A 26,203-nucleotide genomic window follows, 5' to 3' on the forward strand; every position below is an offset into this window, starting at 1 on the left:
GTTCTGTACAAGGAAAGTAACAACAAGTGAACTGAAAATAATAAGGTGAATTTAGGTAACATGGGCCAGTTTTTGTATAACATACAAATTAGCTACCTAGATGGGGGTTTTTTTTCTTTACTTCTGTTAACTTTAAGGTCCAGCTATAATATTTCAACTTGAATACAGTTTATATAATGTGTTATTTGCAAGGTACACTCTAAAAAATGCTGGGTTAAATACAACCCAGTGCTGGGTTTGTCCCTATTTTACCCAGCACTGGGTAGTATTTAACCCAGCATTTTTTAGAGTGTATAGGTACCAGTAAACTTTTTGAGATCATGCACTCAAAATAAATTTCAGGTAAAGTGGGCCATCCCTGATTTATCAAAAAATGATCCTGTATCTTAATTAAAACATATCTCTATGTTCTCTAAACACTTTAAATGTACTTTAATGTGTCCAATTTTAAAGATTATATTCTGCATTTACATTTCGCTCTTCTCATCCTTTCTTCACAACATAGACTGAACTTCCTGTTTTCAGTACATAAATAAATAAAAGTTGATTATTCATATTAGCTATAAAGTAATGAATGACAATTTAAATAATAAATTCGAGCATAATTACTGAAGGATAAAGGTCGCCCACTTTACCTGATTTCCACTGGCCCACTTTATTTAACACATTCAGCCAAAGTGGGCCAGCAATATTTAAACTTTTTTTTTTTTATCTCTTCTTTGCATTTTATTTCCTGTTAACTGTATGTCAAACAAAATAGGAACTGTCACAATAAAAACTGTTTACATGTGGTGAGCAACATTATACATTACAAATGAAAATCTTATGTCAAAGGGTTTCCTATCTGTCCCCATGGGGGCAGTCCTCCTTTAAGGTGTATCCACAGCAGCCAAAGCCATATTGCATCAACCAAAACTATTTTAGCATTTAGAGAAATAGTGCCCCTTTAATTAGAGACCATCGTTATGCTCTGAAGGTGTAAACCCATTGAGCACAGCACAATCAAGCTTCAACCTGAATGCACCCTATAAACTATAACAAAACTAGAATAAACCCAGTATTTAGTATCTCCTCCTGAATCAGACGTATTTATACAGTAAACAGATATTGTAGGCTAATAGAAATTGATTATCTGAGCATCACTGAACCGAACCAAACCCTCTTTTACCTATTCTGTTGTTGTTGTTGTTGTTGTTTTTAATTTGTTTATTTGTTTTTGCGTCTGTGTTTACTTGTCAATCATATAATCCATGCTGACAGACGCCAAACTTGCTATTTCGATTATACACACATTATGCTTTATTCAGATTTGTATTGGATAAAAATGTGTTCTGTACTGAATAAGTTGCTCTTCATGCCAAAGAATAACATAATTAATTTCTCATCATCAGCATGAAGAAAGAAAGAAAGAAAGAAAGAAAGAAAAGCTTAGAGTATGGATCAGCTGAAATCTTTTCATGTTAGGCTATAGGCTATTTGTGCTTTATCGTTGGCGAATAGCTACAATAATAGCCTATAAATAATAGCATAATAGGCTAATAATAATAATAATAATAATAATAATAATAATAATAATAATAATAAACGAATCATTTTCGAACTATGGAAATTAGCCTACTGGTGACCATTAAATGACGTTAACGACGCTGTTACTTGTGGCAACTTGATCAGTTGACAGAGTGGACGAAAATATATAGGTTTGTTTCAATGGGGGGAAAGTATCTTAGTTAATTTACACACTAATTTGAATACATGGCTGTAGGCCTAATTGTGCCCGCCGTTAACGACTTGCTTTTAAGGAACAATTAATGAATGATTCATTACGCACACATAACACACACACAACCTACACATATGGTCACTGGTCGAATTAGTGAATGAATCTGATTCAAAAGATTCGACTCACTCTGATGACTCAATAACCCTAACACAGTTAATGAAGCAGAGTCGGCTGCGTTTCATAACCTTATAGAGAACTGCCTATATTGACAACATTTAGCCTATTTAAATCATGGGCGCGCTGAGTTTTTAGAGCGTGCCTATGATACAAAAACACTCGGTAGGTGTCTCACTAGCTTTGACACAGCTAGAGCATCTGTTCATAAGAGAGCAAGGTTTGGCTGTGTACTAGAGAGCAGGTACTTACTTCTACGTGCGTCGACTCAACTCTCAACTTTTACTAAATTCATTCGCGTGCTTCTGCAGTCTTAATCCTTCTGAATTTCACCATGGCGAAAAAGAGTTTTTCCACCAAAAAATCTTTGAGGAATTTGTTTTCTAAAAGTGAAGCAAATCTCAAAGAGTCTGTGGAGAAGGATGACAGCGGCAAAGGAATTCTCAAATCATTTAAATGGAAGTCAAAGAAATCGGAGAGTCTAAAGGCTGCAAGGTAAAACCATTTCATTATGTTTGCCGCTAATACCTACTGAATGATCCATGCTTATTTTTTGTCAATGTCTCTGTCAGGCAGTCTAAAACCAATATCTGTCATCTGTATATTGGTTTAAACGATAAAGAATGTACAAACCACAAGCTTATTAAAATGAACACGGTTCCAGCTGAGTGTTAGTCCACGGCTGTAATAGCCTATCTCCCAGACCTAGATGTATAAAGAGACCCAAATAACTAAGACCATGTACCGGGCACTTGTCGCTCTGCGTTAAAATAAAATAAAATAGTAAATAATAAATAATGAGAGCAATGTACATGTTTGTTAGGCTGCTGTGATTTTACTTTTTATTTGGAACCTATCTCAGTGTTCTCAATGATTTATTAGGTATTTAAGAACCAGCTAGGCTATATTCTGTACAGTCAAAGTACAGTTAGTTTACTCTAATTTGATTGCCCATGTAGCTTTTAGAGAGTAGGCTAATGATAAAGAAATTGTATTATATTCTTTTCTATTCTGTTCTGCTGTAATTTGTAACTATATTTAGCATTTATTTTGTATTAAATATTATAAGTAGTAGCCTAGTAGTAGTATTTTGTAATATATTTGGGCCTAAATTATTATTCTGTTAACCTTTTGGCACCTTTAATTATTATAGGTTATTTTAATGTTACTATTTTATTAGGCCTATTGTTGTTGTTATTATTATGATTATTATTATTATTATTCATTTATTTATTTTCTTTTTTGTGTAAGTGTGCATTGGTTGTAGGCAGCCTACGTAAAACAATGAATGAAGTAAATCTGAAATTGTGCTGGGAAGTTTTACTGCATGTATTACTCCGCTCAGAAAGGGATGGCAGCGCGAACTGCAAAGCCATTAGTAGAATGTGGTTTTGCCTGAAAAAGTAGCGGTTATTTTGAAAGGTCGGATCGTAAATGTTTTCTCTGGCATACATAGTTGTGTAGTTTGGCCTGCAGTAAGCGTTTGACATTCAGAATCGCTTTGAAAGCTCAGAGGGGTTTCGTCTCACTTTTATGCGGTAGAGGAAAATGGAAAACAGTGAATGGATCTAGAGCGATTACGGAACGCTTTCACTCCAAATAGTAGTCAGTCGCTCGCGCCACTCAGATATTGTGATCCAGACCGACTCAATGGCGGTGTACCGACGAAACACGATTGACTGGTTTAAGAAACTATTTTCGATGGCGGAGAAGAAATAAACAAACGAAATGTCTAGTTTTTGCTCAATGTAAGTTTATCACTAATAATTACTTTTTTAAACAGCTACAATGTATATCAGATTTGATATAATGTGTTTTTGGGCTCCATACTCACGACTGTGATTACCTGTAGCTACTCGGCATATGGCTTTGCGCTTGTGGGCGATTATATAACCAATTGCTGATATAAAATCCAGTAACAATCCTGTGCTTGTGATATCGCTAAATTGAAAAGATCGATTACATGAGTAGGTCTATCTGTAGGCAGCTCACGTTGCATGGGGGATGAAGATAGATGTAGTAGAACACCTCAAAGTTAATACAAATTGTTTGTGACTTATTTTACTGTAAATAAAAATATTCAATAAGCAATTATAATTATAAAATCAATTATAATTATCAATTATAAAAGTCAAGTCAAGTCACCTTTATTTATATAGCGCTTTTAACAATACAGATTGTGTCAAAGCAACTGAACAGCATTAATTAGGAAAATAGTGTGTCAATAATGCAAAGTGACAATAGTAAACACTCATTTTTCAGTTAAAGACAGTTCATCATTGAATTCAGTGATGTCATCATCCAGCTCAGTTCAGTTTAAATAGTATCTTTGCAATCATTTGCAATCAAGTCAACGATATCGCTGGAAATGAAGTGTCCCCAACTAAGCAAGCCAGAGGCGACAGCGGCAAGGAACCAAAACTCCATCGGTGACAGAATGGAGAAAAAACTTTGGGCGAAACCAGGCTCAGTCGAGGGGCCAGTTCTCCTCTGACCAGACGAAACCAGCAGTTCAATTCCAGGCTGTAGCAAAGTCACATTGTGCAGAGGACTCGTCTGGTTCCTGTGGTCTTGTCCCGGTGGTCGTCTCAGACAAGGTCTTTACAGAGGATCTGTATCTGGGGCTCATCTAGTTGTCCTGTTCTCCGCTGTCTTGTAACTTTTTTCAAGTGGGTTCATAAGAAATAATTGACCCATTTTGTTCCAAATAGGCTAACTAACATAAGAACCCACTGAATATTTTACAAAAAACATTAAAGTTATAGTTCACCCCAAAATGAAAATTCTGTTATTAATTACTCACCCTCATGTCGTTCCAAACCCGTAAGACCTTCGTTCATCTTCGGAACACAAATTAAGATATTTTTGATGAAATCTGAGAGCTCTCTTACCCTGCATAGACAGCAACGCAACCTAAATGTTCCCAGACCCAGAAACATAGTAAGGGCATCGGTAAAACTGTCCATGTGATATCATTGCCTCAACTTCAATTTTGCGAAGCTACGATAGTACTTTTTGTGCACAAAGAAAACAAAAATAACATTATTTATTCAAAAATCCTTCTCCCTAAGTTCTTCCGCCATTTTGGAGAGTACCACGATGCATGTGCACGCTTTCCAACGTAATCAATGTTGTTTACTTTCAGGGGAAAGCACGTGCATGTGTCGTGGTACTCTCCAAAATGGCGCAAGACGGTAACTTAGGGAGAAGAATTGTTGAATAAAGTCATTATTTTTGTTTTCTGGATTTCATCCAAAAATATCCTACTTTGTGTTCCAAAGATGAACGAATGACTTACGGGTTTGGAACGACATGAGGGTGAGTAATTAATGGCAGAATTTTCCTTTTGGTTGAACTATCCCTTTTATGTGAATTCATTGTAATAAGAGCACATTCATGATTTTTACCAATGTTATTTTCATTGTAGGGACAAAATTGGAAAAAGTAAAGGAATAAATTTAAGGACTCTAAAAGTGACTGGGGATTCCTAAAGGGAAGTCTCACAAACTGCTACAAGCATCAGCATTTAAAAAACATTGGGGGCTTATTTGGGACACTTGGGAGCTTAAATGGTACACATGTACCTTAAAAACAGTTCGGACTTGTTATGCGGTGGACTTTGGCATTAGTCTTGGCTGAGTCTACCCCTTTCTGTTTGAATATGCTCTTCAGCTTCACCTACTAGTCAGCTGGTGAATGTGCTCAGAAAGAGGTCAATTGTAATAGTGTTGCTTTATGGTCCCTTTCAGTCATATAAGTGTAACTCATAGTCATGTAATGTTAATAATTGTTCCATAATTTCAAGGGTGGTAGAACGTTGGTAATTTACAGGCTGCAGAGTTGACAAATCTACAAATTATGCAGCCAATCATGATGACACTTATACCAGAATGTTTGGGCTGAATGTAGGTTAATGGGTGATTTGAGTTTAATCGTGTAAAATGATCAATCACTTTAATTGTTAATTCTGTGTGAAGAGCATGTTTGTTTGGATGTTTGGATTTGCACATTCACACAGCTTAGCCTTCAATTAAAACCCTCATCAACCAGCTTTTGTACTTAAATATTGTAGGTTATTTGTACGGCCAAAAAAGCTCCTCCCTGAGGTGAGCAACCTGCTGTAAACTTATAAAAATACCCTGACATGTGACTGTTCTTCAGAACCTGTCTGTTGTAACAGACAGGATCTGTCCTCTGTTTGCTTCGCACAATACGTTGTGATGCTTTATTCAAACACTGTTCGCCGTGTGTCTCCACTCCAAAATAACCCGTGACACAAAGGCAAACAAACTGTGTACTCACAGTGAGGTCATGTGACAGCAGTACATTTAAAATCCTCAATCCTGTTGCCAGTGTAGACAGACTCAACGTAGTTTATAATTGTCTTGAATAGTAGACTAACAGTGTGTAGTCTGTGCTAAATGGGTCAACAGAAAGTGTTTGTAAGTTGAGAATCTAGCTGCAGGTATCTCTCACAACCAAAGAGAAACTTCTGAGTGGCCTTTGAGTAGATTTACACTCTTAGCTGAAGTTTTAAGTTTTAATTATTTCACATGTATTTAGGTCAAATGGTATAGAAGTTTAATATAATTTATCTATGGAAGCCCGTTTCCACCAGTGAATAAAAAAATTAAAAAGGAAATTGCGATTTTATATAACTTCTGACTTTTTTCTCACAGTTCTGACTACTTTTTTTCTCAGAATTGCATGATACAAACTCGCAATTCTGATTTTAGAAGTCAGAATTGTAAGATGTAAACTTGCAATTCTGAGAACATCAGTCTTTTTCCCCCTCAAAAATTGCACTTTAATAATAAATATCTCACAATTCTGGAAAAAAAAGTCAGAATTGCGAGATATAAACTCGCAATTGCGAGAAAAAAGTCAGAATTGCGAGTTTGTATCACACAAATTCTGACTTTATTTCTCGCAATTTTGAGTTTATATCTCACAATTCTGACTTCATTTCTCAGAATTGTACGTTTATATCTCTCAATTCTGACTTTATAACTCGCCATTGCAAGTTTATATCTCACAATTCTGAGAAAAAAAGTCAGAATTGTGAGATAAAAAGTCGCAATTACCTTTTAAATTTTTTTATTCAGTGGTGGAAACGGGCTTCCATAGTTATCAGCCATAAAATGAAAATAATTAAATATAAGCTGCTGAAAAGATTATTTATTTATATTTTATTGATCTTATAAATTACCTGTCTAGTTTCCTGTGCTCTGTAAAATAAATGTAAGGTCCAGGAATCCATTTCATGCTTCGCTATTTTAAGAAAATGAATATAACTCTGCATGACATCAGTGCAGTTTGTTTTCTCTGCTACCAGCAAATTATATAGTTATACCTACAGGAACTGGCCGCACCGCATGCTTACTCTCTTCCATCACACAGAGCGAAACTCATACATTTGGCTGTTCCCTCCGGGGAGAAGCTTGATTAAAAAAAACTAGATATGTGAGTGAAAGTTTCAGCTTGTTTTCACCTGATGCTGTTGGCATGACAGTGATACCTGTAAAGGTGATACCTGTAAAGGTGAGACCTTTAAAGAGTCACAATATTATTATGCTCAGGTTAAATTTTAAATGCGCATGTTTATGCATCTTTGAACAAACACATTTTCACCGTCATATGCCTGGGGGGTTTAAGGGTGGGTTTGGAATGTGAAGCAGGATATTTATCAAAAGACCCTGCAATCTTTAGGCCTCAGACAACTCCCTTCTGATTGCTCTCATGCGCTGTTTAGGTTCCTAGATCGTTAATACATGTACGTGCATGCAATTGAAAAATGTTGAAGTTATAGAATCAGTCTGAACTGTCTACATGACATCTACATGCTTCTATCACATAATTAAAAGCATAAGTTACTTCAATTCATCATCAGTCATTCAAGTTGCTCAAGTATGTTTAAAATAGGTTTATGTGAATGACAACGACGTAATTCACTTTCAAAAAATGTGATTGCTTCCTTCATGATGGGGACTTTTGGATGCACCTGTTCCACCTTAATATTTCTTGTTTAATGTTGGCCAAATCAGAGCTGAGATATTATAAGAACGTGTAATGGCACACAATTAGGCCATTGCGTTCATTAAGAAGGTGAATCAGAGCCATGATGCACTGATGCCTGTATTCCTGCCTGCATGACTGTATTCACCCTTGATTTGCACCCACTTTACTCAAGTTATTTTAGGTGGTGCTGTACAGTGGGTGTGTTTGTGTTAGTAAGTGCATGTGTTTTAGCGTGTGTTGTGTGTTTACATCTTGTTCTCTGAAAGTATGCAGCAGGTTTCCGGTGACGGTATGTTTTTGAAGAAAATTAATAACCTGTTTACACATTGTATTTAGATGAGCTGTCTGTCTTAGGAAAGACAGATAATATAATGTTGTACATTCTTGTCGTTTTGGCTGACTGACTTGAGCATTGGCGCCACACAGTAAACTCGAGGGCACTTTTTTGTTTGCTCTTTTTGCTCTTTGTGCATTTATCTGAACTTTAAACCGAATTGTCAATCTCCAGATCTCTAACTGAATGTCATCTTCCACAGAACTGAGTCTGGGACATTGGGAGCTTGTGACAGTGAAACTCAGGATGATGAGATGTGGACGAAACGCAAGACATCTCTGTTTGGCACTGTTCTCAGGTCAAAGGTCAGAGAGCACCACACTTGTACTTCAGCTGGTTTTAAACCAACATGTCTATGACTATGCGATACATATGACAAAAATATAGTAAACATTTATCTTATTTTAGAGTTAATTTGTCCAACACTTTCATTGTATGTGTTGCAATGCAAAAAAGAGGTACATATATCACTAATATTTAAACACAGAGCTTGAAAATTAAGGTAATTAGCACAGCCAATAGGGTGCAGTATGTGTGCAAAATAACAATAATACTAAACAGTACATCCTCCTTCTATTTCCAAGGAGTCAAGGTTTCAAGGTGTCATTGCCACCTGCTGGTAAATGTTGTAACTACACCATCTTTCTCAATTTATGCTAAACACGGTTGTTTTGCAGAAAAAAAAGTTTAGAACAGATTAATGAATAAAATGAAAAAGAGAAAATAAACAAAAAATCAAGCATGCTTTTAAGTGCACCCTGATCCCAAATGTCAATTATTCTTGTTTCAGAATTGTTAATTGCTATAGTCCATCTCATATGTTTATAGCCATATTGAATATATCCATATTTTGAATAAATGAATAAATAAACAAACAGTTATTTATTGATGATGACGATGATGTAATGAAGGAATGATTTAGTCTCCCTTCTCATGCTTATGTTCAGTAGTCCAGAAATAATATGCATACCTTTTTTTTTTTTGCATGAGAGACATGTACAGACGTGATGAAGAACACGGATGGTTAAGGCAAATTGTGCTAAATGTCATTTTAGGAGCACTGAGTTGTGTGGAAAACAGGAGGGTGCCTCTTTTTGAATGGTTATTATTGTTGTTATTTATAATTTATTTATTGTTCTTCCTTCTGTCCTGTCCTCTTTTTTTAAAGACTCATGGGTCTGTCTGTAAGCCTTCAAGGCCATAGTATATTCCTAAACACTAATCAGACCAAGCAATTTCATAAAATATTCTTATTCTTATAATATATTCTTGGTTTAGTTAATTGTATGCATTTGTTTTTACCATTTTTTTTATTGTCCTGCATCCTAAGGTTTTATTAAAATCTTTATAACGATTGATTCTTGGTTTATGGATTTAAGATGGAGCTGTTACTGTATGTTTATTGGTCAGTATTTAAAGTGGGTCATCTGTAATCTGGCTTACTATTTAAAAGTACTTTTTAAAGCAGTATAAAATGTATATATGTATATCATGCTTTTGCTTATTTTTTATAGTAAGATCAGGAACTTCAGTTGTAAGAGGCTCTTAAAGGGGTCATATGATGCGATTTAAATTTTTCCTTTCTCTTTGGAGTGTTACAAGCTCTTGGTGCATAAAGAAGATCTGTAAAGTTGCAAAGACTAAAGTCTCAAATCCAAAGAGATATTCATTATAAAAGTTAAGACTTGTTCACGCCCTCCTAAAACAGCTCGTTTAAACACGCCCCCACATGTCTACGTCACTGTGTGGGAAGATTTGCATAACACCGCCCAAATGTTCACGCAAAAAAAGAAGGCGTAACTTTTATTCTCGCTGTAGTATTGTTGTTGCCACCGGCGCCATATCACAGTGTGTTAAGGGGCGTAACATTTCAGTCACATGCTTGAGGTATTCAGCCAATCACAACGCACTGGATAGCTGGCCAATCAGAGCACACCTCACTTTTCAGACAGATGAGCTTTGTAAAAATCGACGCGTTTCAGAAAGGCGGGGCATAGAGGAGCAACAATAATGTACATTATGTGGGAAATAATGTGTTTTTTTAAACTTAAACCGCATAAACACATTTCATTACACCAAATAATGTTCTTTTTAGCAACATCAAATGACCCCTTTAATCTTTTGGTTATAATTCCTTTTTTTTTTTTTTTTTGCTTGACCAGCAGGTGGAGCTATTTGCATGTGTATGTACAGTACATGCTTGTGTGAGTGTGTTTATTGTGGCTAAATAATCCACAGTAGCTTCACAATAAAGTGCTCACAGTGCTGACAGGTTAAGCTTTTGGCAGTTCTTCAGAAATGTCTGAGAAGATGCCTATAAGGTTTCTTCTTCCGTGTCAAGTTCCTTTAGGTTGCTTTTGGAGTCATATCATAAACATAATATCATTAATTTTACGTTGTTGTTTCACGCAGTGCCTTTTGATTTATGCTGTTATTTATGACACAGATAAGCATAACTCCTCAATAAAAAAGCAGATGGCATTTATTAGCAATGTTGAAAGATCATAAGTGTAATTCCAGCAGGTTAAAAGTTATTAATAAATGATTCATAGATCATTTCATAGATCATTTATTTGGCTTTACATGTAATTAAGGCTTGTCTTCAGATGTTTTACATTAGATTCAGTATCACAAAAATGTGTCATGTTTGTCATCAAAGATACTCAAATGTCATTTAGAAATGAGATAGAGTTGTGTATTTCACAATACTAGTAAACAGTATCGATTGGTTGAGTTATATGACAGGTTGACTGATGATATGGTCATTTTGAACTGTACCACCACATTTCAAGGAATACAAGGGCCTCCACCCAGATTGACAGACAATGACACATCTCTCTCTATCTCACTTCATGACATTTCATCCTCTAATGTTATCAGATGGGACACTAAATGCACTTTAGCAGCAGACTTATCATATTTCACCAGACAGCAGAACAACATTTAATTTCCCAAGGAGATATGAATTAGGGTGCTAATGCCATAGATGCATAATGCATCTATTAATCTGTCAATTATTTCTTTGATTAATTAGATTTTCTTCTTTGCTGTTCTTCTTCATCTTGCTTGTTACTGTTTATATAAAAATGCCATTATTACATTTTGCAATTTCAGATATCGTTAACTTTGTTAACTTTCGATGTTTAACAACAAATACTGTTTTCATTGTGCTTCCATTCTGTTGTGTTATGTGCTCTCGCTGTCATTAGTAAAAGTGGTCGAATCACATTCACTAAATAAAACTAATATAGTAGGGTGTTTCATGAATACTTTAGTAATAAAAAGCCTATAAACTATTTCCAATGAACCATTGTCTCATTCCTCTCATGCCTAACAATGTCATTAAAAAATGCAAATCAGACAGGTTACTATGAGACATAAAAAAACTTGCAAGAGCTTTACAATTAAGATGGTACCAGAAATAAATATATTTATTTACATTTGTGACATATTTATATAAATGTTGAATGCATATTATTTTATTTAATTGATGTAAATGTTCATGATCATTAATCTTTCTTTCTCTTTTTCATTGTATTCATTCTCCCCTTCACCTCTTTTCTTTTTTTTACTTACTTTCTATACTTTCTTTTTTGACTTTCTGTTTTCATTTTTTTTAGAAAGTGCAGCACAGTTACTCAGAGAGTGACCTTCGTAAAACCAAGGGCTTTAATGTATCTCTATCCTGGAAGAAGAAGAAGAAGAAGAAGACAAGAGATCTATCCCAGGATCTTTCAAGCAATAGTGAAGACCCAGGGGTCAAGGATCATTCCAGTGAACAGGAAGAATTTGACAGCCAGGTAGACACAGAACAAAACCAGGCTGGTTTTGCACCAGAACCCTCTGGTACTTCTGACCAATCCCAGTCCCAGGATGTCCTAAGTGAAATGTCTAGGCCTAATAAGGAGGATGCAGGTTTTATGCCTTCAGATCTGGACAGTACATCGATACCATATATTGACTCTTCACTGTCTGATAGTGAGGTTTACCAGACACCCCCGGATAGCCCATCTGCAGATAAATCTGCTCAGTACTTCAGCTCTCAGCACTCCAACACTGAGTCTAACATTACTGACTCATTCAGTCCTGTTCCTGATCTGGAAACTGCAGCAGCAAGTACTGACACATGCACAGTCCATAATTCAAACATAGATCTGAACCCAAGTGGTGTTTCTTTTAGGGATGATCATTCTTTCTCTGATTTTGAAACATCTAAATCAGGAATTTCAGCAGATGTTGAGGTCAATACCATCACTGCAGATGTTACTCCTAACAACAATGAAATGGCTTTTCAAAAAGAGTCGAACCTGGAACGTAAAGAATCAAAAGATGTAACCTCTTCCATCCCTAAGAGTTCTACCGCTATTATTCATGAAACTTCCACATCTTGCATTCCACAGACATCCCAAAGTTCCATCTCTTCCATTCCGCAAAGTTCCATTTCTTCCATCCCCCATAGTTCCACCTCTGTCATCCTTGATGGTTTCACCTCAAACAATACTGTGACCCAGAGTTCCAGCTCAAACTCATATTCTGCCGATACCCTTCCAGATCATTCCTCCAGTCCTCCACGTTATATTATATCAACTGAGGAAGAAGATTCTCAAAACAGTGCTGCAAATAACAGAAACGTGTCTGCCAGCAACGGTGATGTAGTCTACTCCTGTGCTGATAATGTTTCATCCATGCCAGATGTGATTGTGTCTAGCACTGTGTCCTACTCAAGAATCACAGAGAACAGTTTGAATGCTGATACTGATAAAAAGCCAATTTTATCTCTTTCCAATACTGATGTTTCTGAAAGTGATTTAAGCTCAATACCTCAGAGTTTACCCATAATCACTGTGCATTCCACTTCTGATTCAAGTTTACTGAAAGAATCTCACCCTCAGATTAATTGTGAGACAGCTTTAATGGAATCTTATGAAACCAGCAATTATTCTTCCTCGACATATGCCACTGACTCAGAGAAGCCTAGTCCTGCTGAACCTGTCTTTCTTGAGAATGAGTCAAAAGTCTCTTTACCTTATTCAGCTGTGTCGAGCACCTACACCATCATTAAGCCAACTGTCACCTTTGACCTTTCAGGTCCCTCAGACCCCATCAGCCCTGACCATTCCCAGAGAGGCCTCTCTAACTATATGTCTTATTCAGATGTGGAAACCCTAACTGAAATATCAGAACCAGACCAAATAAGCCAGGAGAGTGACCAAGCTTCAGAAACTTCCTCAGATTTTCCGGACAGTGGTACCTCCAGCACTTTGACCTCTGAAGCCATACCTGCCTACATAATTCATCCTCCCCCTCACTTAGATGTTTCAGACCAGCTGTTTAGTTCTCAAACCCCAAAGACAGAGACAGACACACAAGAGTATGAAGATCCTGAGGAAGATGTTCAGGGGGCATCTACTCAAGAAAGGCATGAGTTGATTGACCAGGTTAAAACCACAGCAATTCTGACTACTAGAAATGACCTTCAGAACAAATGTGGACCAGAAGTGGAGGAAGGAAGTAGATTAGATGACATTTATAATAAACATCATGACGTTACAGTTGTGCAAGGCTATGAATCAGAGCAGATCACAGAAGACCAGGCTGAAACCACAGCAGAGAGTATGAACACTGGCAATGACCTTTACATGTCTGGAAAGAAGAAATATGGCCAAGAATTTGAGGAACAAAGTCAACTAGGTGGTGATAAGTATGTAGTTCCATCGAATCAAGAAAAAGACACTGGATTAGAGCAAATCATGGATGTTTTATCACAACAGCAAATTATACATTACAAGTTTCCTGAAACATATGAGGTGGCTGAAGAAAAGAGAGATGAATTGCAAATGGTCCAAAGCACAAGAGAAGCATCTGCAATGCAAGGTGCAATGGAAGCAGAGGTATGTGGAGGCACTGAAGTATTGACAGGTCAAGCAGAGCAGCAGATTCACCATCTTGCTCCACTGAAACCAGCCCTACCAGTCAATCAAGAATGTGGCCCTAAAGAATTAACTTCTGCCCCTCCCTTCTCTGAGCCAGTGAAGGTATCACTTGCAGATTCAAGAATGGAAACACACAGTCACCTGGAGATTTGTCTCCACCCCTTGGCCCCGCAGCAGTCAAGCAGAGAAATAACAATACTGGAGGACACGGCAAGGTGCAAATACCGAACAAGCATGGATAACCACGCTGAGAGGGAGGAATATACCAGCAGTGAAGAGACTGAGGATATAGCCACATTTCTCCCAGGAACACAGGACAGTGAAAGTCAAGAACACAACAGTACACACACCACAGAGGAGACCTTCAGACACACCAAAGACACAAGCCACAAACAGGGAGAGGTGACAGTGGCAAAGGTAAAGACAGCTAGAGATAATATCACTCACAGGAACTGGGTACAAATCAGTGAAAGTACACCAGACAACAGAAGGGAAAACGAAGATTCCGCAGAACTTAACGCTGTTCCTGATCAGCTACTTTCAAGAAGTTTAATACCGGGTGAAAGGTGAGACACAAATAGTCTTGTTTTTAATCTATAGGCAATTAGTGTGTTTGTTGGTGTACTGTGTGTACACGTAGTAATAATGTACTAAAAATACATATTTTTATTTCTTTTAAACCAAAATATGAATGTATAAGTGTTTTAATTTTGTTTTATTCTTAATAATTGTATTTGTGCATTTATTTACAGTATGCATTGTTTATGAAAAAATACAAAATGCATAAATCAAGTAATTTACAAAATATTTAATTATTTTTAAATGTTATATATTATTTATAATTTATGCCTTGTTTAAGAGAAGATACAAAATCAATTCAACTTATCATGTCTGAATTGCACACTTTTCACATAGCGGATGTAAACCCTCAGTTCTGACTGAAATGTACCCCTAAAGTGATTCGCATTACATTTATATTAATTCACTTAGCTGACGCCACTATCCAAAGTGACTTACAAATGAGGAACAGTGCAAGCAGTTTTTCATTATAACCATCAATATTTGCAGTACACCATGCCAAGTTTTAAGTATGAGTGTGTGCTCAAGCTGGAACAGAAGTGAAATACAGAAATGTAGAGAATAAGATATTAAAAAGGGGGTTATTATATGGAGAACCTTTATTTATAGTTGTTAATTTTTATGTGTAAAGTTATATATGTGATGATGTGAAATTATGGGAGATGGATATGAGCATAAAGTTGTTTATTTACAGCACCATTCTTATTCCACGTGTTCAGCAACTTTATATTCTGGCTTCTGTTTCTCTCTCTCTCTCTCTCTCTCTGCCAGTTTCATTGAATGCATTATATACAGAATGATTATTCTGTCTCTTTTAGATTTGTTAAGATGAACTTAAATTCTTTTGTGTCAGTGAGGTTGAAGTTCTTGTCCCAAGAAGGGACAGGTTTATCAAAGCCTCACCCACTCGCAACCTCACGTCTCGTACGTTCATTTGAATGGGATGGGCTGCTGAAGGAATGTAAGGTAGTTCAAAGTATGCTTTCGACTCATACTTGGTGATACACATTCTTGAAATAGCCCTCATGAATGAAGGCCAATGCCAAAACAAATGAGATCCTCTTGAATGCTTCTTTAGGCAAACAAGTATAACCACCAGGAATGTGGCCGATGGATTTGCATATTGCACTTATTTGCATGTTTAGATTTTGGAAATGCTTACATTATGCCTGTGTGTTAGTTAAATATGGTGGCTAACATAAACTAGCATTAAATACTTCTACAGGATTTATTAAACTAGGCTGATGTTCATTTGTACAAATGCTAGTACATTTTAACATTACATGTTTTGAACAAATATGATTTAACAGAACAATATTATATTTATAAATGAACAAAAACATAATTAAATTTTAATTGTTTTAATTTATTGTTAGTTCATAATATCTAATGCAGTAGTTAATCCTTATGATTTCAACCTTATTGTTAAGATATTCTTCCATGCATCATAGAGGCATCAGCACTTGTTTGATTGTGAGAATGTATGTATTTCATTCAGTTCAGTTTAGTTCAATTCACTTAACTTCTGCTTGGTTTTATTTATCAGCCTCTGTTATTATAAATGTGAATTGCAAGGTTTCATACAGTACATGACATTGTCAGTCTTGTAATCTTTCAGACACCCTTGTCAAATACTCAGATAAAACCTGTCACATTCATGAATGTCAATCATTTTAACAGCTTAGGTGTTTTTGTGTTCCAAAACAAATTACAGGCAGTAACATCAGTGGGAACATATTTCAGTGCAAAAATCAATGCACATTCCTACTGTAGCTCTGAGCAATGCCTAGTATGTGGATGTCTAGAATGATTGCAGTGATGCAAGTGACAGACAGACATTATGAAAGGCATCCTCAAACTTGTCTGCAAAAGTGGCCCCCAGTTACCATGTTCTTATTTGCATATTCTAAGCTCCAACCTCCAATGTTATCAGTGCTGTCAGTCTCATAACATGTCTCATCAGAATGTGAAATGTTTTGCCTGGAAGTGTACAGTAAATGTGCTATTTAACTTTGGATTTGACATTAAAAAAAGGCAATAACACATACTTAGATGGAGGATATCTGTCCATGACTATGTTATGAGACGAGAGACATGCGGATCCATATGCAAGCTTTTATTAAGAGACGTGGTTTTAACAGGCATGGGTCAGACAATGGCAAACAGGTATATCGAAGGCAAGGCAAGAGATAAATCCAGGTAGAAGGCAAAGGTCCAGGCAGGGGCAAACAGAGTCAGAAACAGCAAGCAAAGGGTTAATCTAAGATATGTGGCGTAAATCAGAGACCAGGAAAACAGACAAGGCAAGACTAAGACTAGACTAAGAAAACTATGAAAACTTAAACAGGCTCGTTAAGGTAGCTAGCCGCTAAACAGGGATAAATGCAAAACAATACACGAGACTAAAACAGAAAACACGGAATGGCTCGGTAAGGCAGCTAACACTTGGGGAGTGAAAAATGCAGAACAATACTCGGCGACTAGAGGAGGATCAGGGGAGGTGTTATATCGTGTGTGTAATAGCATTCAGGTGAGCGTGTAATTGGTTTCAGGTGTGAGTGTAATCAGTGCAATGGAACATGGGAAATGTAGTCCAGGGTGATGTGTAACAGTCTGTGTGGTGCGAGAGTCAATATCATAGAAGGGCGACCTCTGGTGGCAAATGGATGGAAATTCATGGATCGGATTCATGACAGACTCACCTTGACCTTATTTGAAATTAATTACCTGGCTTATACAGTGGTGTGAAAAAGTGTTGGCCCCCTTCCTGATTTCTTATTTTTTTGCATGTTTGTCACACTTTAATGTTTCAGATCATCAAACAAATTTAAATATTAGTCAAAGATAACACAAGTAAACACAACATGCAGTTTTTAAATGAAGGTTTTTATTATTAAGGGAAAACTAAATCCAAAACTACATGGCCCTGTGTGAAGAAGTGTTTGCCCCCCTGTTAGAACATCATACCAACAGTAAAATATGGTGGTGGTAGTGTGATGGTCTGGGGCTGTTTTGCTGCTTCAGGACCCGGAAGACTTGCTGTGATAAATGGAACCATGAATTTATATGTCTATAATTCTATTCTGCCGTTTACCAAAAAATCCTGAAGGAGAATGTCTGGCCATCTGTTCGTGACCTCAAGTTGAAGCGAACTTGGGTTCTACAGCAGGACAATGATCCAAAACACACCAGCAAGTCCACCTCTGAATGGCTGAAGAAAAACAAAATTAAGACTTTGGAGTGGCCTAGTCAAAGTCCTGACCTGAATCCTATTGAGATGCTGTGGCATGACCTTAAAAAGGCGGTTCATGCTCGAAAACCCTCCAGTGTGGGTGAATTACATCAATTCTCCATAGATGAGTGGACCAAAATTCCTCCACAACGCTGTAACAGACTCATTGCAAGTTATCGCAAACACTTGATTGCAGTTGTTGCTGCTAAGGGTGGCCCAACCAGTTATTAGATTTAGGGGGCAAACACGTTTTCACATAGGGCCATGTAGTTTTGGATTTTGTTTTCCCTTAATAATAAAAACCTTCATTTAAAAACGGCATGTTGTGTTTACTTGTGTTATCTTTGACTAATATTGAAATTTGTTTGATGATCTGAAACATTAAAATGTGACAAACATGCAAAAAAATAAGAAATCAGGAAGGGGGCCAACACTTTTTCACACCACTGTATATGCGATTTTAAGAAAATTCCAATGTTGAGCCTTTTTTTGGCATTGAAATGCTAAAGTAATCCCTACAATTACTATAGTTAACTGTGAAGAATAAGCCTGATGAAGTATAAACTACAATTGACCCTTCGCTAATGTTCAATTGGAAATGCATGTTCATTTGGGAATGAGTGCTGACACATTGTTTAATCCTTAGCATGCACTTACCAAGAGTCTTTTATTTACTATAACAATGCAATACAATTCTTTAAATCTTTTATAATGTTATAGTATTACATTTGAATTAATCTTGTTGAAATAATCCCTGATAGATCTAAAATTGAATTACACTCATGGGGGGAGGATTTGCTGGGAAACAGTCTTTCAGTTCACTAGGCGGTTCTCCCACAGTCTAGAGTGTGTGTGTGTGTGTGTGTGTGTGTGTGTGTGTGTGTAAAAGCTCAAAAATGCTTGTTAGCAATTATACAGTTAGATGCCATTTCTGTTACAGGAAATTGAGACTTTAAGCTACACCTTAACTGACAGGGACAATTATAGATATCTCTGGTGTGTCACATAGCATGTCAATTGGCTAAACACACACACACACACAAAATACATTCCTAATGCACTGACCTCTAATCCAATGGCTGTAAGAGAATCAATGTATCTTGAATGGACATCTTGAAAGAACACTTATATTTAGGCAACAATGTTTTGTTTTAATTTATATTATCTCTCCAGTGAGGCTTGTGTGGTGAACACACGTGAATCACAAAACTGAGCTTGGCCACCACCCAAGATCAGAGCCACAACAATTCTCAGAATGTAGACAAAATGCTCTGGAAATTCACCTGAACTAATATATAATATATATGTAATAATTATATATGTAGGCCCAGAATGTTCTACACAAGTGCATATGGTGGTGCAGTATAGCTAGTGAGTGTGCATTTCTTAGAATTTTTAATTTTAAATGTGTCAATTATTTCTTAAATTGTAAGGAACTGAAGATGGAATGTAAGGCTCAGTTTTACCACCAGGGGGTGTGATTTACCGTAGCAGATCCAGAGTGATTAGTTCTGCAAACTGATCTAACTTGATACCTCTCCCTTTAAATGTTTCAGGGCTAAATGCAGTGAAAAATAAACTACATGACATGTAGCACCTTTTTTCTCTGTTCTCAGGGTCAGATGAAGTGACACTTCCTCTTTTCTTGTCTATGTGTCTTGACTTTAATCAAATTATAATTCTTTCTTTAATATCCATTAAACACCTATATCTCTTCATACTTGTGCTGAAGTGAAAATAAACTAAAACTACTAATGTTATTATGTTCAAATGTGTGTTCCTGTATGGTTTGATGTGTATATTAATGCTAGTATATAACATGTGAGCATTCAATTTATACTATTTCTGTTTTCAGTGTGATTTTGTGTGGAATGAGTGTTAATCTCAAGCCAGGGGTCTTCCTGTTTAGATAATGTTTAATTTACCATATATATTCTGTAACTAACAGAGACAAACATTTTTGCTGTTAGTTCTTATGTCTGTAAGTTATCGCCAGACAAATATATACACTATATAGGCTAGCTCTTGTTTTTAATAGTGGCATCATAATGCCAAATCAGTTGATAATATTTGCTATGACAGGTAAATTACTACAAAGATGAGAAGACATCGCTTTTGAGGGTAGTGATGCATTGCATTGCAATTACAGTGTTATGAACTGGATCTTTAAACATAATGTTGAAAAAGACAACAACATACAAGGCAATGCCCTGATAACAGAATCGATTGACCTTTTACACATTTATTGACTATATTTACTGTTATTGTTACATGCTTAATGTTGTAAATGTATTACATAAAATAGTCTGTTCCATTAGTACATTTTCATGTGGAATAGATTCTGAAGGTCCACTCACCTTTTTATTTAGTATTGTATGGTGTGGGATTAAACTTTTTGAGGCTGTGATTCATTTTGAAGTGCCCTTTAACACGTCGTTTCTCCAGAAACTCACCTACGCACATTTCAATACACTCCCATTCTAGAAAGGGATAATTATACCTTGCATGATCTGTCTTCTACTTTGCATGTGCATTTGTATTTAGTGCTTTTTATGTTTCTACTTTAAATATGAATGTATTCAGGGATTCATAAACCAGACAAGCTTCAAATTCCTTATCACATGAACAGAATTTGTTCTTAAAACTACAGATGTCAAGGTTCTCCATATTTATTGCTCATATACCTCAAGTGTATTATAGTCACATACTATAAAAGCTTTAAAATGTGTGATGAGTATCGTTCTAAAAGATTATTAATGTTTTTTCAATTTGACTTTTGTCCTTTTGTTCTAGGTTCTTTCATGCATCCACTGTTCTCAATACAGTGATTGAAGAGTCAGAAACAGAGAACCAAGTGGAAACTGAGACTGGATCTGATACAGACATGAACTCTGGTGTTGCAGTGCTAAGTACAACGCTCAGTCGACCATCATCTTCTCGAGAGGGCAGAGAGGATACCATGGTGGTCCGTAAAGTGTCCCTGGTCAGCACTGACAAAGAGGGCAACTTTGGGAACTATGAAAGTCCATTGGATAGCATTAGGCTTAGAGATCAGTCAGAACCAAGCAAAGCCAGTCCTGAGCTTGAGAGGAGGTGGAAAAGTCTCCATTCTAGCTCTGAAGAACAGCAGTCCAGCTTCACAGAGCGTTCAGACTACATGTTCACAGATTGCACATACCTGCGTTCCTCTCAACTGTCCCCCAGCTATAAAAAAGGAGTCTACACGTCTCATTTTCGCTCTCCTGAGACCCAGCCTATTGCCTTCTCAGAGACTGACGGTAGCCTAGACAACAGTAACTGGAAAGTTGGGGAGAGCGAAGTTCATCAGAGTAGCGAGAGTTACACTAGTGGGAGGAGCAGGGTGGAGCTTAGTTTACCTGTAGTGAGAGAGGGAGAGGGAGAGCAGGAGATAAGAAAAACCGTCTTTGACTCGCACTCACATTTCGATTCCCGCTTGATGATCGTGGAGGCAGACGACTACTCCTCTGATGTTTTCCAAGCTACGTGGGTAGAGCTGATTCCCTCACCCACTGGCCCTGAGCCTGAGCCTCTTTCTTCCTCATCCTTCTTAGAAATGGATAACCTGGTAGACACTCTCAAGAGCATGGAGCGACCGGTCCGGCAAAGGGTTCAACGCACCCCATCCAACACACCCTTCTCTTCACTGCCACCTATTGAAGAGGATGCACCAATCTCACCCCCTACTCCAATCTCTCCTCGTACTCCAATCTCACCTATTACTGAGCCAAAGTTGTTGAATGGAGTTTCTAGTTTGCCTTTAGATATTGGCCTTAACTGGAGTACCCCCAAAGACATGCGCTCTCCATTGACCATGATGAAGGAACAGCAGCTCGGAGAGACCCAAAATCGGGGGCTCTCACTGCCTCTGCGAGCTTCAGCCCTCAACAGCATCGTCATGCGCAGGGTCTCCCTCAACGATCTGAGTCCTGAAGAAAGTTCTACTAAAGGACTCATGAATGGAGGCTCATCTCGCCTGGAAAACAGCTTCTTCTTCCAGCCAACTGAGAACGGCAGGACCTCAAACCGCTCCATCTTTCGTGCAGCCTCTCTCCCTGAGATCGGCCCCAGTCATGAGCGGATAAGCTCAACCACCAAGGGATCTGACGCCTTGCTCGGTTCCCGTTTTGAGCACTTCTCGTACCTCACATCTCCATCAAATTCCCTCAGTGGGATCGCTGAAACTTCTCGAATAAGCATGGCTCCATCTGTCCAACACAACTCACAAGATACCTCCAGTTTTGACCACAAGTCCACTATGGAACTTTACCGCTCTCTGCCCTCCGAAACGCTTCTCAAGAACTCTCAACCTTTGGGTCTTCAGCGCAGCAGTAGTCTAGATGGAGGTCTTCTAATCAATGACACCATGAGCTTCCAAGTGGACAAAAAGCCAGAACCGGAGCAGAACTTACTCCTCAAATACAGAGCCTTCCCTGATGCATATGTGAGTATTGCTTTGTCACAATGCATATGTTGGCATCATCAAACACGTAGGCACTACAAGAGTAAAATCTCTTTGAGAAACTCTGAGAATCAGGGCATGGAATCAATGAGTGTTGTTTTCGTATCATGCCACTGCTCCATTTCTCCCAGTCCTAGTCAGCCTCTTAGTGTAACCTGATATGAAACCACGTACTCCAAGTATTGTGTAACATAGTATGTGGATTGTTTTAGACCTCAAATGTCTGATGGGCTTTGTTTTTAGACCTGGACAGGTGAAGGATGCCCTAAACCTAGTCTACTCAGCCTTGTTCCTTGATATCTTGCTTCATTCCAACACTCCTACATTGTTCCTACAGACCTGGTTAGAATTTTGGCTGCGTCATTAGAGTTGCAACTAAACCCTGCAAAAAAAAAAACTCTGCAAGACTCTGCAGGAGTTGGAACGAGCACCTCAGCCTTAAACCTCAGTGAATGAAAGGCTAGAAGGGGTGTTGTGTCACCTCACAAAGAATGGTTTACAATAGAGATTGATGGGAGTATACATTACCTCAGTCCTCATGCAATATTCACATTTCCTCTTGTCCTCCAAAATGGACACTGAGCAGCTCTGTAGAGTCTTTTTTTTATTACTGCTTCTCTCTACTGTACAGAGCCTGAGTTTGCAAGTCAAATTTTGATTTTAACCTAAAGCAGCTTCACCAAAACTGTAGTTTGGTTAGTGTTTAAAGATACTATGGGAAGGTGTAACCTTCATCTGGTAAAGGAATCATGCTCACTTTCATGCCTCAGGTATTTCCCAAATCAAAAAAAATATATACTTTTTGGAAAGCATCAGGCTTCAGAGACTTTGCATACAAGGCTTTTAAATACTGCCTCACGTGTTTGATCATGCAAAGAAAGTTAATTTCTCTGGGACATGACTAGTAATGTTACTAAGGGAAAGAATTTTATGAATTAGATATATTGAGAGGTTTGTCTTTAGAGAGTAACTTCAAATTATCACATTATCACACACTGTAAAACACAGCTTGACCTCTGTCATTCACGTCATACTGATCTTGCTCTATGTTGACATAGAGTGTTGACATAGAGTGATGATGTTGAGTTATCTGACAGTTCAACCCACATCCAACTTTATATTAAAATTCAATATGCAAAAATATTTATATGTGTCACTTGATGCCACATAAGCCCATTTACAGGAATATATAACAATATCATAATATGCAAACCCCCTAAATAATAATAGTTCAGGTTTCAATGACAGAGCAAACTACAGGTTTCCTGTAATTATGCATAGAGCAGTGTGCTTCTTGAAATTATATATTTTCATAATACCAAAATGAAAATGGATTGAAACTGTATATAATTAGGCTGGTTTCCTATTGACTGCATTTCTCAAAGCATGATTGTGTAAGACAAAACAGACCATTTTTCCCATTGGAAAAACATGGGAATAATCAAGCTGAATTGGCACTTTCTGAGGACAGGTCAGAAATGGTATGAGTAGAACAGGTCGTCCCTGGAACTTTTGTCAATACGCAGGGAAAGAAGGAGAGGCTGATGGAATGTGACATTATTATCTTACTGCGTTCGCTTTGTCTACTCTAATTAGCTTTGATAATTTTCCTAGACAGGCTATGTCGAGTCCCTCTCAGACACACCCTTCTTTGGGTTGGCAATAGCTTATTGTATATTTGCCAGTTGGAACAGACATAGAGAAAACAATTATGTCACCTCCATGCTTCACACATATCCGTTTATGGAAACCCTATAGGCTACAGTATATAGACTCATTTTCAGTTTCCTACTGGATGCTAGGAATATACAGCACTTCATATGAATAATGTAACCGTTGTAGCCACCAGCAAAAGGTTCCCTAAAATGTCCATTTTTAAAAGTTTAGTTATATCCAGAAGTTAAAATTAAGACCCGCCCCAAACAAAAGTATGCACATTTTAAGCAGCATGTGTAAGTTGACTAGATATCTATAAGATGTCACATTCACTGTTCCACTGAGTTGATAGATCGACCGTAGAGATACCAACTGCATCTCACGCCCATTTTCACTATGCATATTTGAAATTCTCTGACATTCTGGAAAACATATTTTCATGATATCTGACAGTGAGACTGACATATGGGTGGTTTATAGAGGTATAGCGTCTGCATTATGTAACTCATGCATTTGACTTTTCATTAAGAGCATCCCCATATGCAAACAGAGAAATTTGACTTGGGCTCTTGTGTAATGTTGTCTCACTTCTAACCTTGCCATGCCTCATTGCAAGTGCAAAGGCACGTCACTTGGCAAAGTCTGGGAAGGGCTTTTCATCACCTCCTTCATACATAAGTATGCGGCATTTGCAAAAAAACAATGAGATCTTGACATGAAATGTAGAAACATTACATTCATCAAAAGCCATTAATCCACACAAGAACCTCTTGACCATTTCACCTGATAAGATGACCTCTTGATTTCCATTTCAAAAAGCCAACGGATCATTGATGCTAACAGCAGATTTGCAGTGTTGATGTCATTCTCAGTTAGCGTCCTCTAATGTATATAGTTTCCCTGAGGAACTCTAAGTACAATAAACATTTCAAACAGCTTGTCTTACACACCATTCAGTAAATTTTTGCTGCATTCTAGTGCTTTTCGAGTTTTTAGAGTCTGGTGACAATAAGGCTGTGAGCCTCTTGCATCTTCCTGCGTGTGACCTTGAGAGGTAGAAACATCAAGTGTTGTGTTAAGTACTTGTTCTTTTATTGTCAAAGGTTAGGTATAGGAGTGTAGTGTTTTCTTGAAATGCCAAAGGGGATAATCAATGGATCTAGATTTAAGTACAATTAGCTTCTTTTGAATATGATTTATTCATTTAATTGTCCTAAATTTATGTGACATGAAGTTTTGAACTGAACACTGTGTAAAGGAATGTCTGATAATATTGTTTCTGACTGATCTTATCATAATAGTGTTATATTTTACTTATCACTAGTGCAAACATACTCTGAAATTTTTAATTGTAATGTTTTCTTAAAATAGAAGTTACTCACTGTTGTGTTTATATCTGTTTGTTTGAATGAGGCTTCATCTCATTTAAATATTTATTTTCTTTATTTAGCTCACAAAAGAAAAGGAGCATGGCAAGCTCAATCCACGACCTGGGAAGGTGAGATGTTTCACACAAATGTCCTTTCTTTTCTCACTGACATTAAATTAATGGCTTAACTGATCAGGCTAAACCAAGCCCTGCATATATTCGCTCTACTGCATGTGCTTATTATATTAAAGAAAAAGTGACAGAATGTACCTGGTTTCCACTTGTGAGGGAAGCCTGAGGCTGGTATTTAAGAGCAGGTGGGAGAGATTGGTGGGTGTGTAACAGGCCCGCAGTGCTCTGCAGATGGTGCTAATAGCACATTTAGACCCACTTCATCTGCCAAACACACGTTTGGACAGTCACAGATTATAAAAAGAGAACTACAAATGACAGCAAGTGACGATGTTCTTTTTCAAATGATTTTTAAAAGAAAAGATCACACCAAATTTGTGTTTTCTACTTGGAGGTTATAAAATAAAGTGATTTATTTATTTATTCATTCATTCATTCATTCTCTACGGCAGAAACATGCATCCAGAACATTCATGTAAGATTTTGTAGATATGAACTTCTGTAATGTCAGTGAAGGACTGAGGAAAGTACATACCCCCCTACCCCCTAGATTTACTAATAATATATATATATATA

At 37.3% G+C, this 26,203-nt stretch overlaps 1 protein-coding gene across 1 annotated transcript in view; it reads left to right on the top strand.

Moving 5' to 3' along the window:
* The first annotated feature begins 2,059 nt into the window (after positions 1–2,059).
* LOC107592054 (uncharacterized) overlaps positions 2,060–26,203 on the top strand; it is a 43,768-nt gene continuing 19,624 nt past the window's right edge. The window contains exons 1-5 of the mRNA XM_016281411.1: positions 2,060–2,389; positions 8,449–8,551; positions 11,867–14,745; positions 20,784–22,452; positions 25,577–25,624. Of these exons, the coding sequence (XP_016136897.1) occupies positions 2,229–2,389; positions 8,449–8,551; positions 11,867–14,745; positions 20,784–22,452; positions 25,577–25,624 (4,860 nt within the window). The 5' untranslated portion in view covers positions 2,060–2,228. The remainder of the gene's footprint in view (positions 2,390–8,448; positions 8,552–11,866; positions 14,746–20,783; positions 22,453–25,576; positions 25,625–26,203) is intronic.

Source organism: Sinocyclocheilus grahami, unplaced genomic scaffold (genome assembly GCF_001515645.1).
Source record: "Sinocyclocheilus grahami isolate Dianchi unplaced genomic scaffold, SAMN03320097.WGS_v1.1 scaffold149.1, whole genome shotgun sequence".
Classification (NCBI taxonomy): Eukaryota; Metazoa; Chordata; class Actinopteri; order Cypriniformes; family Cyprinidae; genus Sinocyclocheilus; species Sinocyclocheilus grahami.